The 26,357-nt window shown below is 32.8% G+C and overlaps 1 protein-coding gene across 1 annotated transcript in view; it reads left to right on the forward strand.

The window, feature by feature from the left end:
- mgl (low-density lipoprotein receptor-related protein megalin) overlaps positions 1–26,357 on the forward strand; it is a 139,259-nt gene that overhangs the window by 19,353 nt on the left and 93,549 nt on the right. The window contains exons 9-14 of the mRNA XM_089100831.1: positions 978–1,170; positions 6,411–6,613; positions 10,251–10,435; positions 11,811–12,110; positions 13,745–13,977; positions 24,705–24,895. Coding sequence (XP_088956957.1) covers positions 978–1,170; positions 6,411–6,613; positions 10,251–10,435; positions 11,811–12,110; positions 13,745–13,977; positions 24,705–24,895 — 1,305 coding nt within the window. The remainder of the gene's footprint in view (positions 1–977; positions 1,171–6,410; positions 6,614–10,250; positions 10,436–11,810; positions 12,111–13,744; positions 13,978–24,704; positions 24,896–26,357) is intronic.

The raw sequence follows: 26,357 nt of genomic DNA on the forward strand, positions 1-26,357 counted from the left end.
GAGAGGGAGATTGAGAGAGAAAGAGAAAGGGAAAGAGAGAGAGAAAGAGAGAGATGAGATAGAGAGAGAGAGAGAGAGAGAAAGATAGAAGAGAAATATAGAAGAGAAAGAGAGAAGACAGAGAGAGAGAGAGTATAAGATAAGATTACCAGCAGTTTACAAAAATTCAATCTCATCACTCAGCAAAAACTAGACCGGCAACCACTAGCCAGAAACAACAGAAAGTAAAACTGTTTCTACTTGTTTCTTGAAGGTGTCAAACGAGGGGCATTAGGAGCTACCCGTGGTACCTGCCTTAACATAACTTACCCTTGCCCTATATAGCTTGTCCTCCTTGGAAAAGGTTGAGTGTCTCTTTTGCTCAGGGAAACGTCCTTCCATTTTGAATCTCCAACGTCGATTCCTTGCAAACCGAGCTAAACCACAGTGTATATTTTTGGTCTTTCTAAGACGACCGAAAATGTCCTTCTACTCTTAACCAGAACAAGTCGAGTACAGTTGGTAGTTCGAGAATTTAATTAAACGGTAAGAATAATTGAAAGCGGGCTAAGTGAAGTTGTGATTTTGTGTGATTTGTGATTTTTGTGATTTTTATCCTTCAAACGAACAGTAGTTTGTTCCTGAGGGGAGTAGGAAGAGGTAATGAGAAAGAATTTAAAGGAAATTGGAACTTCTTTGGACGGGGGTAAAGAGTGAAACTTTTAATAGATCGGGGTGGAAGAGGAGCGTACGCAGCTGTTTTATCTCGGGTGGCTTGTTGCTCCATTGAGTTGTTAGTGGTAGTAGCACTAGATCAGTACAATAGTTTAAATCTTCAATCATAGCTTTTAACTATGATGAGCCTTTTAGAGGGCTAATTTTAAAGGACCATTGAAATTTAAAGTACTCTGGTGCGCACACCTTCATCGTAAGGGCCTAAAAGGTATCTTTAACTCCCTCATCTGGAGATTATTTTTTAATTGTATACTTTAATCCAGGGACGCATGTGCCTCTGTCCACCAGGAATGGTTTTGGAAAAAGGAAGTGATACAATTTGTACCGATTTTGATGAATGTACAGAGAATCCGGGTGTCTGCTCTCAATTCTGTACAGATCTTAAGACAGGCTATGTTTGCACCTGTGATGATGGATTCACTTTGGAAATGGATAACAGAACGTGCAAAGCTAAGAGTAAGTTTTTACTAGTAAAGTTCTATATGATATGTTATTTCCCTTTTCTTCCTAAGTAATTACAGATCTTTTAATGTAGCCTTTACATTGTTTGCTCCACTCCGAAGTTTGTTTCTTATGACATAATACCTTTTGACTAACCATAACGGATGATCTAAAGGACATGTCTGACGAGGTTTGTTTTCGAGATGTTTCAGCAGGAGGATCAAAGGATATAATCACAAAAATCACATAAAATCACAAAATTTGATGCCCTCCAATAACTTTTGACTCTTAAAAAAATCAGTAGAACTTTAAAACTCTAATCAAATGAGCCCCTCTAGTTTTACGACATCTTCTTCCTATTGTCTAAAAATTCCAACATCAACTGTGTGTTGATTCCCAAAACCTTCAAAGGAAAGCCATACCTTCTTATAGCCTGTATAGGGTTTGCCTGTACATAGGCTAATGACTTACAACAAATTAAGAGCAAAACGGCAAGCCTGACGAGTTTGAATTTTGATGTTTCGGCGAAAGGATCATAGGCAGCGCAATAGCGCTGCCTAAGTAAAGAACGATGTTGGCACAATGTATTATTTTTTTTAATTTTTTAATTTTATTTTTTTCCATACCCGGGCACTTCGTATCGAAGGAGTTGTCGTAGAAACTTCGAAAAGAGCTCATTCGATTGGAAATTGGAGTAGCTAGTTCCCTTTTTAATAGTCAAAAGTGATTGGAGGGTAACTACCCCCCCCCCACGCCCATCATTCCCCCAAACACATCCAATCAAAATTTTGAGATAGCCATTTTGTTCAGCGTAGTTAAATTCCAGATAAAAATTATGTTTTTGAGGAGGGCACTCCCCCACAGTCTTCAGGGCAAGAGTTGTAAGTTTTGCCCTGGGGGCATATAAGGTTTTTATAGAAGGCGTTGTCGTAGAAACTTCAAAAAAAGGCTCATTTGATTGGAAATTCGAAGGGCTAGTGCCCTTTTCAGTAGTCGAAAGTAATTGGAAGTCAACTAATACCCCCTCTCACGCCCACCTTTGCTCCAAACACATCCAATCAAAATTTTGAGATAGCCACTTTGTTCCACGCAGTTTAAAGTTCAGGAAGTTATATCTTTGAGCCGGATCCCCCCCCCCCACAGTCTTAAGGAGAAGGGTTATAAGTTATGCCCTGGGGGCATATAAGTTTTTATTGAAATCTTTGTCGTAGAAACTTGAAAAGGGGCTCATTCGATTGGACATTGAAAGGGCTAGTGCCCTTTTTGATAGTTGAAAGTGATTGGAGAGTGACTACCACCCATCTGACGCCCACTATTTCCCCAAACACATCCAATTAAAATTTTGAGACAGCCATTTTGTTTAACGTAGTTGAAAGTTCTGGAAATTCGGTCTTGAGGATGACAACCACCCTAAAGACCTTAGGGTAAGCGTTGTAATTTATGCCCTGGGGGCATATAAAGTGTTTATAGAAAGCGTTGTCGTTTCCAAAAGGGCTCATTCAATTGGAAATCGAAAGGCCTAGTGCCCTTTTTAATAGTCGAAAGTCATTGGAAGGCTTGACATATTTATAGTAAAGATCGAAGTGGGTATAATGTATTATTTATACATTATACCCACATGTTAGCTATACTAATGTATAGCAATTTTTTTCAGCGTTGTTGTTTTCCAGATAGAAATTATGTTTTTTAGGAGGACACTCCCCCACAGCCTTTAGGGCAAGGGTTGTAAGTTATGCCCTGGGGGCATATAATGTTTTTTATAGAACCCATTGTCGTAGAAACTTCCAAAAGGGCTAATTTGATTGGAAATTGAAATGGCTAGTTCCATTTTTAATAGTCAAAATTGATTGGAAGGCAACTAATACCCCTTCCACGCCCACCATTTCTCCAAACATATCCAATCAAAATTTTGAGATAGCCATTTTGTTCTACGCAGTTGAAAGTTCAGAAAATTATACCTTTGAGCAGGACACTCCCCCACAGTCTTCAGGACAAGGGTTATAAGTTATGCCCTGGGGGCATATGAGGTTTTTATTGAAATCTTTGTCGTAGAAATTTGAAAAAGGGCTCATTCAATTGGAAATTCAAAGGGCTAGTGCCCTTTTTAATAGTCGAAAGTGATTTGAGGGCACCTAACCCCGCTCCCATGCCCGACTTTACCCCAAACACATCCAATCAAAATTTTTAAATAGCAATTTTATTCAACGCAGCTGAATGTCTTGGACATGACGTTTTTAAGGATGACAACCCATCCCCCCCCCACAACCCTCAGGGTAAGAGTTTTAAGTTATGCCCTGGGAGCATGTAAGGTTTTTATAGAAAGCCATTTTGTAAAAACATCAAAAAGGGCTCATACAATTGAAAATTGAAAGGGCTAGTGTCCTTTTAATAGTTGAAAGTAATTGAAGGCAACTAACCCCCTCTCAAGCCCACCATTTTCCCAAACACATCCAATCAAAATTTTGAGATATCTATTTTCTTCAACGTAGTCGAAAATTCTGGAAATTAGGTCTTCTAGGATGATAACCCCCTCAGATCCCTAAGTGCAAGGGTTGTAAGTTATTCCTGGGGGAAATCTAAGGTTTATATAGATAGTTGTTGTAAAAATTTTAAAAAGGGCTCATTTATTTGGAAATTGAAATTGTCCTTTTTAATAGTTAAAAGTGAGTGGAGAGCAATTTACCCCCCTCTCACACCCACCTTTTCCCCAAACACATCCAATCAAAATTTTTAGATAGCTATTTTGTTCAACGTAGTTGAAACTTGTGGAAATTAGGTCTTTAAGGATGACAACCGCTCCCTACAGCCCTCAGAACAAGGGTTGTAAGTTATGACCTGGGGGCATATAAGGTTTATATTGAAAGCGTTGTCGTAGAAACTTCAAAAGGGCTCATTCAATTGGAAATTGAAAGGGCTAGTGCCTTTTTTAATAGTTTAAAGTTATTGGAGAGCGACTAACGTCCCTCTCACGCCCACCATTTTCCCAAACACATCCAATCAAAATTTTGAGATATACATATTTTGTTCAACGTAGTTGAAAGTTCTTGAAAAACCCCCTCAGAGCCCTTAGTGCAAGGGTTGTAAGTTAAGCCCTGGGGGCATATAAAGTTTATATAGAAAGTTGTTGTAGAAATTATAAAAAGGGCTCATTTGATTGGAAATTGAAATTGCCCTTTTTAATAGTCGAAAGTGAGTGGAGAGTAATTAACCCCCTCTCACGCCCACCATTTCCCCAAAAAAATTCAATCAAAGTTTAGAGAGAGCCATTTTGTTCAACGTAGTTGAAAGTTCTTGACATTATGTATTTGATGATGACAAGCTCCCCAGAGCCCCAAGGGCAAAGGTTTTAAGTTATGACCTTGGGGTATATAAGGTTTTTTAGATAGCTTTGGCGTAAAAACTTCAAAAGGGGCTCATTCCATTGGAAACTGAGTGGGCTAATGCCCTCTTTAATAGTCGAAAGTGATTGGAGGGTAACTCACCCCCCTCTCACGCCCACCATTCCCCCAAACACATCTAATCAAAATTTTCAGGTAGCCATTTTGTTCAATGTAGTTGAAAGTTCTGAAAATTAGGTCTTTCAGAATGACACCCCCCGCAGCCCTTAAAGCAAGGGTTGTAAGTTATGCCCTGGAGGCATATAAGGTTTTTATTGGAAATGTTGTCGTAGAAACTTCAAAAGGGCTCATTTGATAGGAAATTGAAAGGGCTAGTGCCATTTTTAATAGTTGAAAGTGATTGGAGAGAGACTAATGCCCCTCTCACGCCCACCATTTCCCCAAACACATCAAATCAAAATTTTGAGATAGTCATTTTGTTTAATGTAGTTGAAAGTTCTGGAAATTAGGTCTTAGATGATGACAACCACCTAACAGCCCTTAAGGTAAGGGTTGTAATTTATGCCCTGGAGGCATATAAACAGTTTATAGAAAGTGTTTTCATTTCCAAAATGGGGTCGTTTGATTGAAAATCGACGTGCTTTGTGCCCTTTTTAATAGTCGACTGTGATTGAAAGGCTCGACATTTTTATAGTAAAGATCGATGTGGTTATAATCAATTATTTTTGTTGTTGTTGTTTAGACCAGGGCACTTCATATCGAGGGAGTCGTCATGGGAACTCCGAAAAGGGCTCACTCGATTGAAAATAGAAGGACTGATGCCCTTTTTAATAGTAGAAAGTGATTGGAGGGCAACTAATCTCCCTCCCACGCCCACCCACCCATTTGCTTAATATATTTAAAAACTGCATGCTGTCTTAAGATTAAATCAAAATGCACTGTGTTGAGGCCATTTCCCTATTTGACGTGTCAGCAGTATCGAAAAAACACCTGAGGTATTTATGTCTATCTGTCTAGGCTACTTCTGCTCAGGGGGTCTAACCAAATAAAAATAGCGTAAGCGTATGCAGGCTGTCAAAGAAAATAAACAGATCTTTTTTGCGAATGGTATCAAATTTCCATTTCAGGTCAACTAGAGGAGGTATGAAACTAAATTAAACACTACTATTTATGCCCAGATTTTTAAATGGGTATATGCTATTAAAAATATCTGAAAATTATTCTCCAGCATATAAACAGCAGGCCAAACTATAAAGTCTTAAAAAAAGAAAAGATTTAAAGCATTATTTTCTTTTTCCGTGAAAAGACTATGTCAATATAAAAACGAACAAAAATTAATCAAAAAAACTTTTTTCACAAAACAAGTTTTCAAAGAAAAGTAAAGAACTCCATTCAACAAAAAATGAGAAAAAATAAAATCAAATAATCTACCAAGCGTGAAACTACTACAAATTAGCATCAATAAATAAATGAAACCCAAAACAAACAGAAATTACAATAAATAACCAGATCTAAACTCAAAACGAGCAGAAATTAACATAATTTGGGCTCAAAACCCCTATGCCTTCCCATAGCCAGAACATAATTTGCACTTGACTGAAAAAAATACAAATGAATGTGCATTGTCAGTTTAATATACATATACCGATATTTATTAATCATTATGTTAATATTATTTGGTTTATTAAAGCTATAATAGTAAAAAATTTATATTTTTGCTTCTCCTTTTAGAAAGAATAAATAATTGTTTGTAATTTTTGTTTAATTTGGAGATAAAAGTATTATGTTGAATTTTCATTTTATTTTACATTATTATGCAATAGAGATGAAAGAACTTTAGAGCCATATGCCATCTTATTAATAAATTCGTCAATCAATTACCAGTTATTAATAAATTAATGTTTTATTAATTTGCAGATCGAACTTTGGCATCACTTTTAATTTCGAACAGGCGTTCTTTGTTGACTTCTGATTTACAGGACAAATCCTTAGAGAGGATTCCCGTAGACGTTGAAAATGTTGTAGCGCTCGCCGCAGACATGAACAGGGGAATTATTTACTGGTCAGATATGAAGACGAAAAAAATCATGTCCCTAGAAAAAGCCAACGCAACTGTCAGGGTAAGTATGTTTTCCTAATAAATAGAAAAAATAAAACAAAATTTGTCAAATTTTGCATATTTGAATTTCTGTTGTAAAATGTCAATGTATAAAATATCAATTTGTTTAATGGTCAGATGTGAAGACGAAAAATATCATGCCCCTGGGAAAAAGCCAACACAGTTGTTGGGGTAAGTATTTTTTTCTAATAAGTAAAAATCATCAAATAAAATGCATAAAATGTCGAATATTTAAATTTAAGTTGTAAAATGTCAATGTCAGTGCATAAAATGCCATTTTTTCTGATAAATAAAAAATGCCAATAAAATATATAAAATAAAAATATATTATAATAGAAACATATTTTTACGAAAGCCAACAAGGGCTTTGACAAAACGAGCAAAAAACAGATCAACAGCTGACAATACTTAATGTGAAATATGTAAATACACAAATACAATAATCATAAACTTACAAAAAAGAGCTCTAGGTTCAGTCCTAGTCTCAGGAATTTCCCTAGCTTCATAATTTTCCCAAAATTTATCTTTCCAATTATTCTTATTAAATTAGTTTTTTTTGATAAAAATTTCCCCCCGTTGACAAGATGTTCTTGGTATGTAAAGGACTAAATTTGGATTGAAACAATCTTATTTCCTTTAAGCGAGCAGCGAAGGTTCATTACAGAAAAAGTGTTTAGTTGCTGTCCTCCTCCAGATTTTTTTTTCTCCCCATTTTTATTTTCCCTTTTTTTTTCCTTTTTTTTGCCCCTTTTTTTATTTTCCCTATTGCTTTCTCTCTCTTCTTCTTTCTTTACCTTTAAAGTTGAAACCATAGCTTGATTTGTTTACTGTTTTACTTTTCTCCTCTCTCTTTTTTCCTTCCTGATATGTTCAGTTATTTTGTTATTTCTGTTGAGTTTTTAACTAATATTAGTTAATGTCCTGCCCTAGCCAAGCATATTTTTTGTGCTTTTCTGGCAGGAATCTTAGGTAAGCTATGTATTTTGTTTTTAAATAAAGATAAATGAAACTGAATCCACCGATTCTTTACATACCCTTCCAAAATCGGGGGTAACCCAACGCCTTATTGAACTTCCTGGATGAAGGGTCGAAAAACGGAGATCAGCGCCGCCGGTTTGGACTATGACGTCTTGTGGCGTTTCCCCTATACCTATGGACGTTTATACATATTATTATGGACCATGACGTCTAGCTTTTGCTTACACTGAGCAAAAGCAAGGACAAGTTTGCTGCCTGATCTGACCCATATATTCCCTGACCCTTATATTCCCTGGCCCATAAAATTCCTTATGAGTTCCTCCTTATACTTCCTTATATATGAAATAGATTCGCAATTTAGTATCAAAGTTGGTTGTTAAAGTAAAAAAAAACAAATGTAGCCTGTTTTGTTCTCTTCTTGCTTTGCCTGAATTGCATTCTTATTTATTTTCATTTATTTATAAGTTTATCATTTATTGTAAGTTTCCTAAATTTATATTTTTCATTCTTATTCATTATATTTATCAAAAATACAACATGATTTTTCCTGCTTTGTCGTTTTGTTGCCTTAATGTAGTGGGGATAATTATCATATTGGACTTTGTCCTTTGTCGTTTGTGTTTTGTTTATATTTTTTCCTTTTCTGTATATACATTTGTTTAATTTAGTGTATTTTGCGCTGTTTTTTTCTTGTTTTTTTTTCTTATTGATTCTTTTTATTTCTGTTGATAAATGCTTCCGGTGAAGCCAAAATATTCGGACTTTTATTATCTTTAGTTTAAAAGATGCTTTTCTGTTATTTTTCCACTCTCTTATTAAACCATTTCTCGCATTTTTCTATACTTTTCATTCATTTTAATTGTTAGTTTAAAGAAAATAGGTTTTGATGATTTGGACGCTCATTAGAGAAGTCCTCTGAGAAGCAAACTTAAGTTTTGGGGTGTCAATAAATCAATCAATCAGCTCATTAGAGAAGCTCTCTGGGAAGCAAACTTAAGTTTTGGGGTGTCAATCAATAAATTAATCAATCAATTCATTAGAGAAGTCCTCTGTGAAGCTAACTTAAGTTTTGGGGTGTCAATCAATTAATCAATCAAATCCATTAGAGAAGTCCTCTGAGAAGCAAACTTAAGTTTTGGGGTGTTAATCAATCAATCAATCAACTCCATAGAGAAGTCCTCTGAGAAGCAAACTTAAGTTTTGGGGTGTCAATCAATCAATCAATCGATCAATTTCGTTTCAAAATATACACAAAAAACACAATTCATACACCTGGCTCCACAATATGTAGGGATATCAGATTAGAATACTTAATACTGTTTATTAATTAGTCAGCAATTAGAATTTAGAAAATCAACAATAAGAAATTATAAGTCAGAACTTAGAAATGTAGAAGCAAAGCAGAAAGCAGAATTTAGAAGCAAAAAATTTCTGTAAAGGAATAGATTGGGGAAAAGTACTGTTTACTAAATTTACTAATTTACTAATAGCATACTAGAAAAATGGGGAGGGGGGGGGAGGTATAGAAGAATTGTTTCTAAGAAAAAAATTGAAGTAACGAGAAACTTCAAACTTTTAGAAAGCTTTTAAAGTGAAACAAGTCATTTTTTGCTTCTGTATATGTTAATTTAAAAGGTTAATTTTGTTAGCACTGAGGGCGGCTTAGCTGAATCTTATCAAAATACTCGCTTGTCTTTTTGTTAATCAGTGGCTGAAAATTACCCACCTGGGTTTTACTTTTTTTTTTTTCGATCTTTGTCATACATCAATTTGTGTATTCAATTTTATTTAATCTTGTGGAAAACATGTTAAATTAGGTTATAAAATGACTAGAATTAAATAATATATAATACACAATATAATAAAAAATGACAAGAATATATAAAAAATATAAAAAATGCTTACAAGTGCTTCACAGAGAATGTCCGTAAACTCATCCTCAAAGCAAAAGAAAAGGACTATATTTTTGAAATACTTTTTGAAACCTTTTAAAGTGAAACAAGTCATTTTTTGCTTCTGTGATTTTAAGTTTAAAAGGTTAGTTTTTTCTTTAGCACTGAGGACGGCATAGTGGAAGTATTATCGGCGTATTTGATTGTCTTTTTGTTTTAATCACTAGCTGAAGATTATCCTTGTTGGTTTTATCGTTTTTTTTTAGGTTTTTCAGTTTTCGATCTTTGTCACACGTCAATTTGTGCATTCAGTTGTATTCAATATTGTGAAACACATGTTAAATTTTGTTATAATACGACTAGAATTAAATAATATAGTATACAATGTAATATAAAAAATAACAAGATGTGCTTACTAATACTTTACAGAGAAAATCCGGAATATAAATACTTATATTGAAGCTTCTTCAGAAAGTGATTTTCGTATCATTATTTCATGTTGTTTTATGTCAATGTCACAAGCGTCAATCTCATATGTCACAACAACCCCAAAATGTAAAAATCTGTCTCTTTTAGAGGAAGACCAATTTTATTATAATACGACTAGAATTAAATAATATAATATAAAATATAATATAAAAAATTGTAAGATTTGCTTAAAAGTGAAATTAGAGAAAAATTAGAGTTTCTCGTATCATTATTTGATGTCATTTTCTGTCAATGTCACAAGCGCTGTAACCTCAAAATGTCAAATTTTTATTCTTTTAGACGGTTGCTGGTGGATTGGATTTGGTTGAAGGATTAGCCGTTGATTGGGTAGCTGAAAATCTTTACTGGGTCGACTCTAAACTAAATACCATAGAAGTGGCTAAAACAAATGGCACTCATAGGATGGTTATCATTTCAAAGGATATTTCTCAGCCACGTGGACTCTCCGTGGATCCATCACCAGAGTTAGTACACTTAATTCTTATTGTAGGACGCATATTTATATGCCACAAAAAGGATAAATTAGCCCATCATGCTATGACAATTAGAATACAGTATACTATGGTAGTTAGTATCTAAGGTATGGTTACAAAAATAGCAGTTCTTAGACATTCCGTCAGTTCTTTACCCCCACCCCTCATAGTCGATTGAATATACGCTATATTTAGTTTGTAACTTGCATTCGCCACCTAAAAAAAAAAAAAAAAAAAAAAAAAAAAAAAAAAAAAAAAAAAAAAACCCATAAATATCCACAAATAAAGCTTTAAATCTATAAATGGAAGTTATTTTGTTATTAGTTTTATAATGAAACTATACCTCCCCCACCCTCAAAATAAACTAGTTCTCAAATAAATTTTCTTAAAGGCAAAAGTTAAGTTTGGCTTAGATATTCCGTCAATTCTCTACCCCACTCCTTTTGTGGGTTGCTTTAGATTCAGAAATGGGAAGTTAAAATTCATTAACTTCACAGGCCTTCTTCAAAGATATTTAAAAGGCTTTAATTTTTTTTTGTTACAGCTTTGCTATATGCACCCTCGGGGATGATGGTACGAAAAACAGGTATCATTTGATAAGACTCGAGCTCCATCAAATATTTTCCAAGTATTATCAAATGCGTATCCCAAAATTTTTGATACTATTGCTAGAAGTTTAGCCAATTCTCATTGGTTGAAAGAGATCGTATGACAGTGGCGACTAGCTAATTTTACAACCTTTTCTTTTCTCTTCTTAAACAGACTATACAATATCATTAGTTTTTAATTTGCGTTCACCACCTAAAAAAAAAAAAAAAAAAAAAAATAAATAAATCAAACTTAAATGAACATAATCATCCACAAATAAAGCTTTAAATCTACAAATGGAAGTTATTTTGATAATGAAAATCATAGTTTCTAAAAATAAAAACTAAAAAAAGGCTAAAAATTCCGGGATTTTTTTAATATTTCAATGACTCGACCCCGTCTAAATAATCAAATATTAAATAAATTTCATGACTTTTTTTTAATTCTTATTGAATCTTATTAGCTAATAAGCGTTCGTAGTTCCTCTAGATAGAGCTTTAAAGGGTTCTTAGAGGTAGGGCTCTTTTTTATTGTTATTGTTCGTCCCTAAAGGATGTAATTGAGTGTAGTGGATTGTTCCCCTAAAAAGGGAAAAACTACGGGAAATGATTGATCAGCTGTTGGCAAAAAAAGACAAAAGAACAACTTTCCCCATAGTTGATATCCTCCCCCTACCCACGAAATGATTTATTTTCACCCTAGAAATAATTTGACCCTTTTAATAATAGCCCTCGCCCTAATTTTAATATTAACGTTTTACGGTTGTTTGTTTTTCTAGTGCTCGCTTCATTTTTTGGTCAGACTGGGGTGAAAATCCACGCATTGAACGTGCTGACCTGGACGGACAGAATCGTACTACAATTATTAGCACCAAAATATTTTGGCCAAATGGTTTGACCTTGGATATGCCTACCAAGCGTGTGTATTTCGCAGATTCAAAGTTGGACTACATTGATTTCTGCAATTATGATGGTACTGGTAGAAGGGTAGTACTTTCTGGAAGCCATTATCTATTGCATCCTCATTCATTGGCCATATTTGAAGATACTGTTTACTGGACAGATCGACAATTGAATAGGTATGTGGTTGCAAATGTTGTTTTATTACTGAGACAGGTGTAGGCACATGAAAGGAATGTTATCTTTTTTTTGGGAAGGGGTCGTTTCATAAAGACCTAAAAATCGTAGAATGCTTCTATGTATTTTTCTAAAATAATGCTTCTAACCCAAAAACTTCTAAAAATCGTAGAAAAAAACTAGGGAAGTTTTATGGAGAGCATAAAAAATTCAGGGAAAATCGTTAAAATTCAATTGTAGTGAAGAGAGAGGGGTTCAAAGCCATTTCCCCTGCTCAGCCTACACGAATACCACAGGTGAAAACTTTCGAAAAAACGGAAGTCCGGACCTGTTTTTATTTTTAAATGAATTACATTCATATTAATCCCTTAAATCTTATTCTTTAAAATAGTAAGAAAAGCTGTCAAAATACTCAAAAACAACTTTTGCTCATAAGTACACATACATCTAATATTCGCGGGGGGGAGGCGGGGGTGTATCAAATGATTTTTACTGGGTGAAAATGCTGAAGTATAATTTTGGCTCTTATTTTTGGACGGTGGATGCTCCTTTGGGCTTCCACCTCCAGTTCCCTCTCCCCCCAGTAAATAAAACATACTTAGTTTTCAGAATAATTATTTAAGCCTTAATAAATACTAATTATGCTAATATCATATCAACCTATTACCGGTTATAGTTACATTATTTAATTAAACAATGCTTAAAATTCCTCCCTCCCCCTTTTGCAGGTTAGTTTTCAGACCCCAGGGAAAGGAGACTGGTATGCTGAAGAAGTATTTATTTAAGCCCGTGCCTATGTCCTTTTTAGATTCAAGGACATTACATTCCCACCAGACTCCGCTCTCCCCGGGTTGTTTCTCAGTCTGTTTCTATCTTGCACTTCATTCGCCTCTTGACTTCAAGATACAAAAAAAAAAGAATTGTTTCTTATATTACGAAAACAAATTAATAAAATATCTTCTTACTAATTTACTTCTAATCTACTAATATACTAATTAATCTACTAATTTTCTTCTTGTTATTAGTATACGTTCGCTTTGCTCCTCCTTTTTTCTACGTTTTTAATGACCAACGTTTTTAATGACGTTTGATTTTCCAAATATGGTTAAACTAGTTTTATTTTTTTGAAAATTTTCGCTGTACTATAGTTTGTATATGTATATACATATTTTTAAATTTTTATCTATTTAATTTTTACAAGTTATTTAAAATGGTGGTGTATTCTTTTGCCAGTTTGGTAGTCTTTAACCCTTTTTGATTTTATTGTCCTATTTTTGTTTGAATCCGAAACACGAATTGGGGCCAGCCGGCTTCCGGTAATAATTTTTTGAAATAAATATCTTATCTTTATCAGTGCTACCTTGAGCCCCAGATATTGACCCCCCCCCCCCCAAGATTTTTTCTGGCACCCTCTTATCCTGTTTCTTTTCTTTTTTTTTACTCTTTTTATAGAATAAATTTGTCAATTTGGTCAATTATTGGCACCTTTGTCACATTAACCCCCCCCCTCTCCTCGAAGATTTTGCTCATTGGTGCCCTTGTCACATTGGGCCTCCCCCAAGATTTTACTCTAGATCCGCCCCTGCCCCAACATTGTTTTTTACAAAGTATAGTTTTAATAAAAGCTTTTTTTCAGAGTATTATCAGCTGGAAAGTTTGGAGGAAAGAATCAGACAGTCGTCTCTCATTTGGTCACTCAGCCACTGAGTGTGGTGGCAATGCATCCTTTCTTACAGAAGAAGTGGCCTAACCCGTGTGCTAATTCCACATGCCAACATCTTTGCTTACAATCGAAGGTTGATTCAAATGGATATACTTGCCACTGTAGGCCCGGATACAGAGCTATTGATAAGACTCAATGCATCGAAGGTATTTCTTCTGTTACTTCTTTAAAGTGAATTTTACTTGAAAGTTGTAGTTTAAATATTGCTATTGTTTTTAATTCTAATTTTTTCATTACTTTACATTTTCATTGTCTAGTTCAAAGGCTATACAGGATACGACGCCATTGTTAAAATAAATTAATAAGGAAAAATTACAAAAAAAATAAAGTAAAAATAATATGCCGTTGAATATCGTTACCGTTAAATACCGGTTAAAATACCGTTTCCTAAATTACTTACTTTTTAATTTTTATTGCTTGGATTGAAGGCTATCAGAATACGACGCCATTGCTAAAAGTAAATTAATAAGAAACATAACAAAATAAAGTAGAAGGAAAAGTAACACACCGTTAAACACCGTTACTGACAAATTCCGGTTAAAATACCGTTTTTTGTTGTTGTATTTTTAATTGTATTCTTTTCAATTTTCATTGTCTAGTTCAATGGCTATACAGGATTTGACAACATTGTTAAAAATAAATTAATAAGAAAAATTACAAAACAAAATAAAATAAAGTAAAAATAATATACCTAAAAAAAAATCCTAATCGTTACATACAGGTTAAAATACCGTTTTTCTAAGTTACATTCTTTTCTATTTTCATTGTCTAGTTCAAAGGATATACAGGATACAACACCACTGCTAAAGATAAATTAATGAAGAAAAATAACAAAAATAAAATATAGTAAAAAAACAACAATAAAACTTACTAAACAATAAGCAAACAAGAAAGACATTAAAAAAAAGAAATAAATTCATGGCCAGAAATAAAATAAATAAAAAGACATGGTGAAAATATGATCCAAGAATATTCCGTGGCAGTAGCAGACGAAGTATTTTAATATAATGAAAATTGTCGCTCCTGTTCATAATCATTATCAGTCATAATTTCAGTCATAATCAGTCATAATCAGTTCATAATTTTTATCAGTCAAATTACAAATTATTTGGATCACCATTTTTGGAAGAAGTATTTTCCCCATAGAAATATTGCGTCAAAATTAAAATATAGAAATAGATATAATTATAGAGATAGACATAATTATAATTTTATAAAATATAAAATATAGAAATTAGAAATAATGCGTCGAAATTAAAAAATTTTCTTCTTCGTTTTAAGTATTAGGTGAATTTTGTCATCAAATGGCAATTAGTAATTTGGGCTCTTGTCTTCCACTTGATTGCCACCTGTCTTGGCTACCACTCTCGAGGAGTGGCAACAGGGCTCCTTGAGTTTTTTTTTCCCGAGACTTCTGGATTTTAGTCTTTAGCTGGTGATCAAGGGGAGAAGTGTTTATATTGAACCTTATCCTCACAAAATATTTTGGGTATTTTTTTTATTATTATTCTGTATTCCAGGATATTTCTGAGACATTGAGAATTTTCGCAAGCTAATCTCGGGAAATAGTCATGATGTGCAGTCCCAATTATATGCATTAATATTATATCCCGATTAGTTCTAATAATATCCATTAATTACAAGGATATTAAATTATAGACTTGGAACGGAAGAACCCTTTCTTGCAGCAAAAGCAATATAACCTTAATATCAAAGAGTATGGGTAACTTATAAGAGTGGGTATTGGTAGTAATGTCAACAAAGAACTATCAACCCCATCTAGTGTTTGGCGTTAATTAATTTAGTTAGTGTAATTAGTTAAATTAAGGTAGTAATAATCTTGGGATATGGTTTGATAAGAAAAGATTTATTACTGAAAAACGGGTATCACAACCCCAAATGGGGTTAATTCGCATTTTAGCTTAAATAAAACAAAGAAAAACCTCAATAAAACGTCATAAATAAAAACGGCAATAAAACCTCAATAAAAACGTCAATAAAAAAAATAAAAACCAAATAAAAACGGGTATCACAAGCCCAAATGGGGCGAATTCGCACTTTAGCGTAAATAAAAAAAAGAAAAATCTCAATAAAAACGTCAATAAAACCTCAATAAAAACGTCAATAAACCAAAGTAAAACGGCTATCACAACCCAAAGGGGGTTTAATTCGCACTTTTGCTACAATAAAACATAGAAAAACCTCAATAAAACGTCATCACTAAAAACTTAACTGCAAACTCAATAAAAACGTAATAAAAAAAAAGTACACAAAACTTAAACCTAGTCTCACCATCCCACAGGGTGCGACTTAACACTTTAGCTTCTATAAAAATCATAACAACCTCAAAAAAGCATCATCAAAAAAAACGGAAAAAAAACATCAATAAAAACGTAAATAAAAAAACTAAAAAAAAAAGAAAACCGGCTATCAAAAGCCAAATTGGGGCTATTTCGAACTTTTGCTTAAATAAAACAAAGAAAAACCTAAAAAAAACTTCAGAAATAAAAAGGTCAATAAAAAATAAATAAAAACATAAATAAAAAACAGTAACACAAAAGTTACCTTGCTTTAAAAAGACAATGGGGTGTTAATTAGAAATTTTTCTAATAAAAACAAAAGACACACCAAAAAAAAACGTCATCAATAAAAACGGAACTGAAAACTCAATAAAAACGTCAAATAAACCCATTAAAACCCTAGAAAAATGGCTATCACAAGCCCAATTGGGGCGAATTCGCACTTTAGCGTCAATAAAACAAAGAAAAATATAAATAAACCTTAATAAATAAAAACGGAAATAAAACCTAAATAAAACCGTCAATAAAACAAATAAAAACCAAAGAAAAACGGCTATCACAAGCGAAAATGGGGCGAATTCGCACTTTAGCGTCAAAAAAACAAATAAAAACCTCAATAAAACGTAATCAATAAAACGGCAATAAAACCTCAAGAAAAACGTCAATAAAACAAATAAAAACCAAAGAAAAACGGCTATCACAAGCCCAATTGGGGCGAATTCACAATTTAGCGTCAATAAAACAAACAAAAATCTCAATAAAACGTCATAAATAAAAACGGCAATAAAACCTCAATAAAAACGACAATAAAACAAATAAAAACCAAATAAAAACGGCTATCACAAGCCAATATGGGTCTATTTCGCACTTTAGCTTAAATAAAAAAAATAAAAAAATAAATAAAACGACATAAATAAAAACGGAAATAAAACCTCAATAAAAACTTAAATAAAACAAATAAAAACCAAAGAAAAACGTGTATCACAAGCCCAATTGGGGCTAATTCACACTTTAGCTACAATAAAACAAAGAAAAACCTAACTAAATAGTAAAAAATAAAAATGTCAATAAAACCTAAATAAAAACGACAATAAAAAAAATAAAAACCAAAGAAAAACGGCTATCACAAGCCAAAATGGGGTTATTTCTAACTTTAGCTTCAATAAAAAAAAGAAAAAACAAAATAAACCGTCATCAATAAAAACGGAAATAAAACATAAATAAAACGCCAATGAAACAAATAAAAACAAAAGATAAACGGGTATCACAAGCCCATATGGGGCGAATTCGCACATTAGCGTCAATAAAACACAGAAAAACCTCAATAAAACGTCATCAATAAAACGGCAATAAAACCTCAATAAAAACGTCAATAAAACAAAGAAAAACCAAAGAAAACCGGGTATCACAAGCCAAATTGGGGCTAATTCGAACTTTAGCCTAAATAAAAAAAAGAAAAATCTAAATAAAAACTTAAATAAAACATCAATAAAAACGTCAATAAAACAAATTAAAACCAAAGAAAAACGGTTATCAAAAGCCCAAATGGGGCGAATTCGCAATTTAGCGTAAATAAAACAAAGAAAAACCTAAATAAAACGTCATCAATAAAAACGGCAATAAAACCTCAATAAAAACGTCAATAAAACAAAGAAAAACCAAATAAAAAGGGGTATCACAAGCCCAAATGGGGTGAATTCGCAATTTAGCGTCAATAAAACAAAGAAAAACCTCAATAAAACGTCATCAATAAAAACGGCAATAAAACCTCAATAAGAACGTCAATTAAACAAAGAAAAACCAAAGAAAAACGGCTATCACAAGCCCAAATGGGGCGAATTCGCACTTTAGCGTCAATAAAAAAAAGAAAAACATCAATAAAACGTAATAAATAAAAACGGAAATAAAACCTCAATAAAAACGTAAATAAAAAAAATAAAAACAAAATTAAAACGGATATCACAAGCCCAAATGGGGCGAATTCGAAATTTAGAGTAAATAAAAAAAAGAAAAAATTAAATAAAACTTAATAAATAAAAACGGCAATAAAACCTCAATAAAAACGACAATAAAACAAAGAAAAACCAAAGAAAAACGGCTATCACAACCCCAAATGGGGTGAATTCGCACTTTAGCGTCAATAAAACAAAGAAAAACCTCAATAAAACGTCATAAATAAAACGGCAATAAAAACTCAATAAAAACGTCAATAAAACAAAGAAAAACAAAATAAAAACGTGTATCACAAGCCAAAGTGGGGCGAATTCGAAATTTAGCTTAAATAAAAAAAAGAAAAACCAAAATAAAACTACAACAATAAAAACTTAATTAAAACGTCAATAAAACAAAGAAAAAAAAAATAAAAACGGCTATCACATGCCAAATTGTGGCTAATTCGAAATTTAGATTAAATAAAACAAATAAAAACCACAAAAAAACTTAATAAATAAAAAGGGCACTAAAACCACAATAAAACTTCAATAAAACAAAGAAAAACAAAAGAAAAACGACTATCACAATCCCAATGGGGGCTAATTCGAAATTTATCTAAAAAAAAAAAAAGAAAAACAAAAATAAAAATTAATAAATAAAAACTGAAATAAAACATAAATAAAAACGTAAATAAAAAAAAGAAAAACCAAATAAAAAAGGCTATCACAAGCCCAAATGGGTCGAATTGGAAGCTTACAGAAAAAAAAGAAAAAACAAAATAAAACTAAATAAATAAAAACGGCAATAAAACCTAAATAAGAACGTAAATTAAACAAAGAAAAACCAAAGAAAAACGGCTATCACAAGCCCAAATGGGGCGAATTCGCACTTTAGCGTCAATAAAACAAACAAAAACCTCAATAAAACGTCATCACTAAAAACGGCAATAAAACCTTAATAAAAACGTCAATAAAACAAAGAAAAACCAAAGAAAAACGGCTATCACAAGCCCAAATGGGGCGAATTCGCACTTTAGCGTCAATAAAAAAAATAAAAAATTAAATAAAACTTCATAAATAAAAACGGCAATAAAACCTAAATAAAAACTTCAATAAAACAAATAAAAACCAAATAAAAACGGTTATCACAAGCCCAAATGGGTAGAATTCGCACTTTAGCGTCTATAAAACAAATAAAAACCTCAATAAAACGTCATTAATAAAAAACGGCAATAAAACCTCAATAAAAACGTCAATAAAACAAAGAAAAACCAAAGAAAAACGGCTATCACAAGCTCAAATGGGGCGAATTCGAACTTTAGCGTAAATAAACAAAAGAAAAACCTCAATAAAACTTAATAAATAAAAACGGAAATAAAACCTCAATAAAAACGTCAATAAAAAAAAGAAAAACAAAAGAAAAACGGCTATCACAATCCCAAATGGGGCGAATTCGCAGCGTCAATAAAACATAGAAAAACCTCAATAAAACTTCATAAATAAAAACGGCAATAAAACCTCAATAAAAACGTCAATGAAACAAAGAAAAAACAAAGAAAAACGGGTATCACAAGCCCAAATGGGGTGAATTCGCACTTTAGCGTCTATAAAACAAAGAAAAACCTCAATAAAACGTCATCAATAAAAACGGCAATAAAACCTAAATAAAAACGTCAATAAAACAAAGAAAAACCAAATAAAAACGGGTATCACAAGCCAAAATGGGGCGAATTCGCACTTTAGCTTAAATAAAAAAAAGAAAAACCTAAATAAACCGTCATAAATAAAAACGGCAATAAAACCTCAATAAAACGTCAATAAAACAAAGAAAAACCAAAGAAAAACGGGTATCACAAGCCCAAATGGGGCGAATTCGAACTTTAGCGTCAATAAAACAAAGAAAAACCTAAATAAAACGTCATAAATAAAAACGGCAATAAAACCTCAATAAAAACGACAATAAAACAAAGAAAAACCAAATATAAACGAGTATCACAAGCCAAAATGGTGCTAATTCGCAATTTAGCTTAAATAAAACAAAGAAAAACCTAAATAAACCTTCATAAATAAAAACGGCAATAAAACCTAAATAAAAACGTCAATAAAAAAAAGTAAAACCAAAGAAAAACGGATATCAAAAGCCCAAATGGGGCGATTTCGAACTTTAGCTTCAATAAAACAAAGAAAAAATTCAATAAAACGTAATAAATAAAAACGGCAATAAAACCTCAATAAAACAAAGAAAAACCAAAGAAAAACGGCTATCACAACCCCAAGTGGTGTGAATTCACACTTTTGCGTCAAAAAAAACAAATAAAAACCTCAATAAATCGTCATCAATAAAAACGGCAATGAAACCTCAATAAAAACGTAAATTAAACAAAGAAAAACCAAAGAAAATCGGCTATCACAAGCCCAAATGGGGCGAATTCGCAATTTAGCTTAAATAAAACAAATAAAAACCTCAATAAAACGTCATCACTAAAAACGGCAATAAAACCTCAATAAAAACGTCAATAAAAAAAACAAAAACCAAAGAAAAACGGCTATCAAAAGCCAAAATGGGGAGATTTCGAACTTTAGCTTAAATAAAACAAAGAAAAACTTCAATAAAACGTCATCAATAAAAACTGCAATAAAACCTTAATAAGAACGTAAATAAAACAAATAAAAACCAAAGAAAAACGGCTATAAAAACCCAAATTGGGGTGAATTCGCACTTTAGATTAAATAAAACAAATAAAAACTTAAATAAAACTTCATCACTAAAAACGGCAATAAAACCTCAATAAAACAAATAAAAACCAAACAAAAACGGGTATCACAAGCCCAATTGGGGCGACTTCGCACTTTAGCGTCAATAAAACAAAGAAAAACATAAATAAAACGTCATCAATAAAAACGGCAATAAAACCTCAATAAAAACGTCAATAAAACAAAGAAAAACCAAAGAAAAACGGGTATCACAAGCCCAATTGGGGCGAATTCGCACTTTAGCGTCAATAAAAAAAAGAAAAACCACAATAAAACGTCATAAATAAAAACGGCAATAAAACCTCAATAAAAACGTCAATAAAACAAAGAAAAACCAAAGAAAAACGGCTATCACAAGCCCAAATGGGGCGAATTCGCACTTTAGCGTCAATAAAACAAAGAAAAACCGAAAACAAACAAACAACAAAAAAATTATAAAAGAGTCATCGTCAAATAATTAAAAATGTCAAAGACAATTAAAACTAAAAAAATAAAAAGGTCAATGCCGAATCAGCAAAATGTCAAAATGATGAAAAACTCGTAAAATTAAAAAGGGAGCAAAATAATTAAAACAAAACAATTCAATTGAGTGGCCAAAAAATAGAAAGCTTAAAACTTGCAAAATAAACACCAAAAATATAAGGTGAAAAGGGAGATAAGGGGGGGGGGGAGGAGAAGTTTCACTGATTAAATGTGTCAATTATGTCAGGGATGAAAGTTTTTCTATATCTTTCAGTGGAAACTTTTATTGGGGCAAGGAGGGGGATTTTCGTTGAAGCAGAAAGCGGGAGGCGGGGCCGAAGGTGTACATATTGACTAGGAAATAGGGTAGTTGTCCGAGGGTTATAAAAGGGATTGTTAGCGAAACGCAAGGACATTTTTGTTCTCCTTTCCTTAAGGGTAACTAGATTGACTCTCCAAAGAAGGGAAATATAAAGCACTTTACCCCCATTAAAGATAATTCTTAGGCACCTTTTTTGGACTGCCTCTATTCTGTCTGACAATTCAATGGAGATGCCAGGATGCCAAACAGGACAGGCGTATTCAAGGGTTGGGTGTACAAATGACAGGAAAATCCTTAAACAGTGCGATTTAGTTCATTTGAATTTTTAAAGGAGTTTAAGGAGGGAAAATGCGGCATTTGCACGTTTTAAAATATCGTTAATATGACAATCCCATTTTGAGTCGCTTGAGATGTTAAAACCCAGTAATTTCACAGCGGTGACAGATATTTCAGGGGGATTGGGCAGGAAAAAGAAGGAGTTATAAGGAAATTAATAGTTAAAACCATTGACTTTAAGGAGTTGACATTCATATCATTAGTAACAGCTTCGTCTGAAATCGATTCCAAGATGTCCATTGGGCTACTGTATAGATTTTTGAAACATGTCTCCAAGACAGTCAGATCATCAGCAAATTTCCATCTATCCGGGAAAGCGACACCCAAAAGACACTCAGTGACTAAAAGAGACTCATTGTTGAGATGCATAGTCCCAGTTAAGCTTGTTTTTTCTGTCCTTTAAGTAATCTTAATCCTTTGCTAAATTAAACGCTACAATAACAGAATTCTTATTTTATTATTTGCTAAAAATTTGATTTTGTTGCATTTTCCTTCTCACCTCATGTTTAATTACGTCCGAGCTTGGTAAAATTTTGAATATATTTAGGGATGTTTATGTTAAATTTCTAGGTAGAAGATGGACATACCACTCAATGCAACTTTCAAATAATTTCTACCATTTTAAATCCATTTTGAGTCATCTGAAGTGATACCTTGACAGAATACAAGCCATATTACACATTGCTTTCAAGCCAAAAATTGAATACCATCGAGAAAAAAAAGTTGAAAATAAACAGAATAGATAAAACAAGTTTTACCTTACTCACTTACTACCTTACTATCTAAGAAAGTATATCTTCTACACAAGCCCCCTTGGTGCTATCGGCTAGCGCGTTCGGTTGCAATAGGCTGACAGCCTTCTTCCGAATGGAGAGTGTTCCAGTTTCTCCGGGGCCCCTTTTTTTTAATTTTATTTTATTTTCTTTATTTTAACGTAAATTTTATTTATTGTATCGATTAAAATACCTTTATAGAAATTTTTGGTAGCTTGTTAAAGGAGAAATTACCCACACGAGAAATTCCTGTTTGGTTTTCTGGTCTCATTTAAAGTTAATTTATAGGGTTAACTCTGAGGGTAGTAGGCTCTGCGGGTATGGCTCTGACTCTGAGGGTAGTAGGTGCCTGTTACAGATCCACTTTAAACGGGTACTACTACCTCACTGATTATGGACCATATTGCAGCCTGCTTTTAAGCAAAAAAAAAAAAAAAAAAAAAATTAGCTATTTAATATTGCTTCTGAATAGCAAGTTTTTAATAAGCATTTTTAGGAAAATAGCTACTATCATAGCTACCCTTTAGACTCAAGCCTCGAACTTTAACCTTAGATTTTAGCTGGTGTTCAATCATTCTTTCCTAGCCATTGTTTTCTTCAGATAGTCAAAGCGAGTTGTGTTCCTGTCTTGTTACATTGATAAATTGCAAAAGGCAATACCGCTTCTTAGAAGGGGTAATTGCTGCCATATTAAACCTCAAAAGAATATTTAATCGATTCAGTAAATTCCGATTAGAGAGGCAATGGCGAATCTTGGAATTTTTCAGTGTAATAATAATAATTAATGTAGTTTCTGCTTTTGGTAAAATAAATGTAATAATAAGTGCCTGATCTCAATCCCTGACAGAAAAACAAATACAAAGTATGACAAAATGTCCAGTGTTGCCAAACGCTAGATGGCGTTGATTTTTTTTGCCAACACTAACTCCAGTTTCTGGTCTTTTAAGTTACCCTTACTCTTTGGATATTTATTTTGGTTTCTCCCTGAAAACACCCTACTTATTCAGAATATGCATAAATTAAATGGACAAAATAGAACTAGAAGGGTGAGGGTTGTTTTTTTTTGTCATAGAGACTCCACATCTGAAAAAGTAAAACTGTGGAGTAAAAAATTAAATTGAAAGAGTTCTTGTTGACTTGCCCTGCGGAGTAAAACCATTTTTATAAAAACAAATATAGATAATAATAATAATAATATTTTGAGAGAACAATTAGGAGACAATTATAATATACTAGGAGATAACAACATTACCGTAAATGACAGCAATAAGGAGAGTGAGTGACACTGAACTGTTATGCTAAAAAATTTTCCTGTTTTTAGAGGAGACTCCATTTTTGATGTTTTCTTTTTGACTTACCGTGCAGAGTAAAACCTTTTTGTAAAAGAAAAAAAATAATAACATATAGGCTATCTATAATAGAATTAACAAAAAATAACAACAATTAGGAGAGCGAACGACACTGAACTGCTATACTATGAAGTTTTCTTTTTTAGAGGCTCTAAAGAGGATGCTGTTTTAGAAAGGGATACAGCTTATGTAATTTTTCTATTGTCTACATATAACATCTACTGGAAAATATAAGTGTACTTTTCTGCGGGATTTTATGGGGGTATGGGGCTTCCACGGCTAGAATTTTCCGTGGGGAGGAAAGCTTCCAGGAGGAATTCTTCACTGGAAAATCCAGGTGAGGAGGGGATTTCCTGGCATGATATGGCTAGAAATTAAATTTTAACATTAGGAAATAACAACTGTACTGTAAATAACAACAATTAGGAGAATGAGTGATGCTGAACTGTTATTAGGGCCGTAGCCATAATTTTTTTTTTTGGGGGGGGGGAGCTACTAAAAAACGCATCAAAAATTAGTTTGTGTGCATTTTTTCAATGGTTTTACAAGACGGGCAAAAATATAGAGGGTTTAGGGGGGTTTAACCCCCTAAACCTCCCTTAGATACGCATCTGACTTATGAAATAAATCTTTTTTCTTTTTTTAGAGGAGACTCCATTTTTGATGGTAATGAAAGGCACCCAGATCATTGACCTAAGCCTAATACCTTCCAGTGAAGCAGGAGCTATGGGCCGCATTGCTCCAGTTGTTGACGTTGGAGGGGGGAAAGATATTGAGTTTGACAGGAAAGGAGAACTCATCTACTGGATCGAAACTCAGGAAAAAGACGAAGAAAATGTGAGATATTTAATGTGTATCATGTAACTATAGATGCAGTTTTAGAATTGATTACTTTTTATTTATTACTTAGTATGTTATTATTTGCTTGTTGTTTAGATTTGACTTGTTGTTTTAGAATTTGTTACGTAGAGTTTATAATTATTTTTAGAATTAGTTATTTATTATTTTAGAATTGTTTTAGAATTTACTTATTATTGTATTTTTTTATCATTTATTTATTATTATTACATCATTTATAACTTATTATTATTTAATTGTTGCATTAATTGCTATTTATTACATTCATTTATTTAATTTATTACTTTTCATCTTTTTGCATGGCCTTGTGTATCCGTAAATCCCTAATAGAGTGCTAGTTTTTACATTCAGTTTTGAAAAAATGGAATTATACAGTAAAAAAAGATAAAAAAACAGCATAGCCGATCAGCGGTGACAAGAATTCTAAATATGAGCTGGCAACAAAGAGTCGGTAGTAATGGAATTCGTGGTAGAAGGGACCCGCCTTGTGGGACGTGTCCTTCGTATGCTACAAAGCATACGGAGGCCGAGTCCGTTGATTTTTTGAATTAAAATCGATTTTGTGGAAGTGAATAAAACTTGAGAGGAGTACTCTTCGGGTAGTTTTTGAATACATAGTAGTAATAGCAATTTATTATATATAAAAAAATGAAACAAAATCAATCGATAACACACCAAAGCGTTACTTGCGAGGGTGTGCTACTAACAAGAAAAAAAAACAAATAGAAGAAAAAAAAACAAAATAAAAACAAACAAAAATCAACAAGTATATCTGTAATAAGCAGAAGGGCGAAACCGTGTACTGGAAAAAAGTCTTACATAAATAATTCATAAACAATAAAACAACATAATATCATGATCCCGAAGTAAAAAAAAAAGAATAAACAGTTATTGTCAATTTTAATTTCATCTATCTCAGTATGTTTCGAAGGTATACTTACCAAGCAACTTACCAACAAAGCAACCCCACACGTAGCTCAGATTTCACAGTCTGTTTCGAAGGTATACTTACCAAGCAACTTACCAACAAAGCAACCCCACACGTAGCTCAGATTTCTCAGTCTGTTTCGAAGGTATACTTACCAAGCAACTTATCAACAAAGCAACCCCACACGTAGCTCAGATTTCACAGTCTGTTTCGAAGGTATACTTACCAAGCAACTTAACAAAGCAACCCCACACGTAGCTCAGATTTAAATTGACTAATAGGGTCATTCCTTGGTACTTGGGACAAGCTTATTCCATAGCTTTGCCCTTCTATAAATAACTGAAAAAGCAGTCCTACTTGAAATTAGGCGAGGAACCTTATTATCTCCACTTGTCCGAGTTCCGTGACAATGAACGTCGGATCTTTCCCGAAATATTCCTGTAAAACAGTCTGGAAGGCACCCATTTAAAAGTATACAAAAAATTCTTCGGGTATTCTTCGGGTATTGAATGA

This window comes from Artemia sp. Qi Xiang Cuo, chromosome 14, assembly GCF_049724085.1.
Source record: "Artemia sp. Qi Xiang Cuo chromosome 14, ASM4972408v1, whole genome shotgun sequence".
Taxonomy (NCBI): domain Eukaryota; kingdom Metazoa; phylum Arthropoda; class Branchiopoda; order Anostraca; family Artemiidae; genus Artemia; species Artemia sp. Qi Xiang Cuo.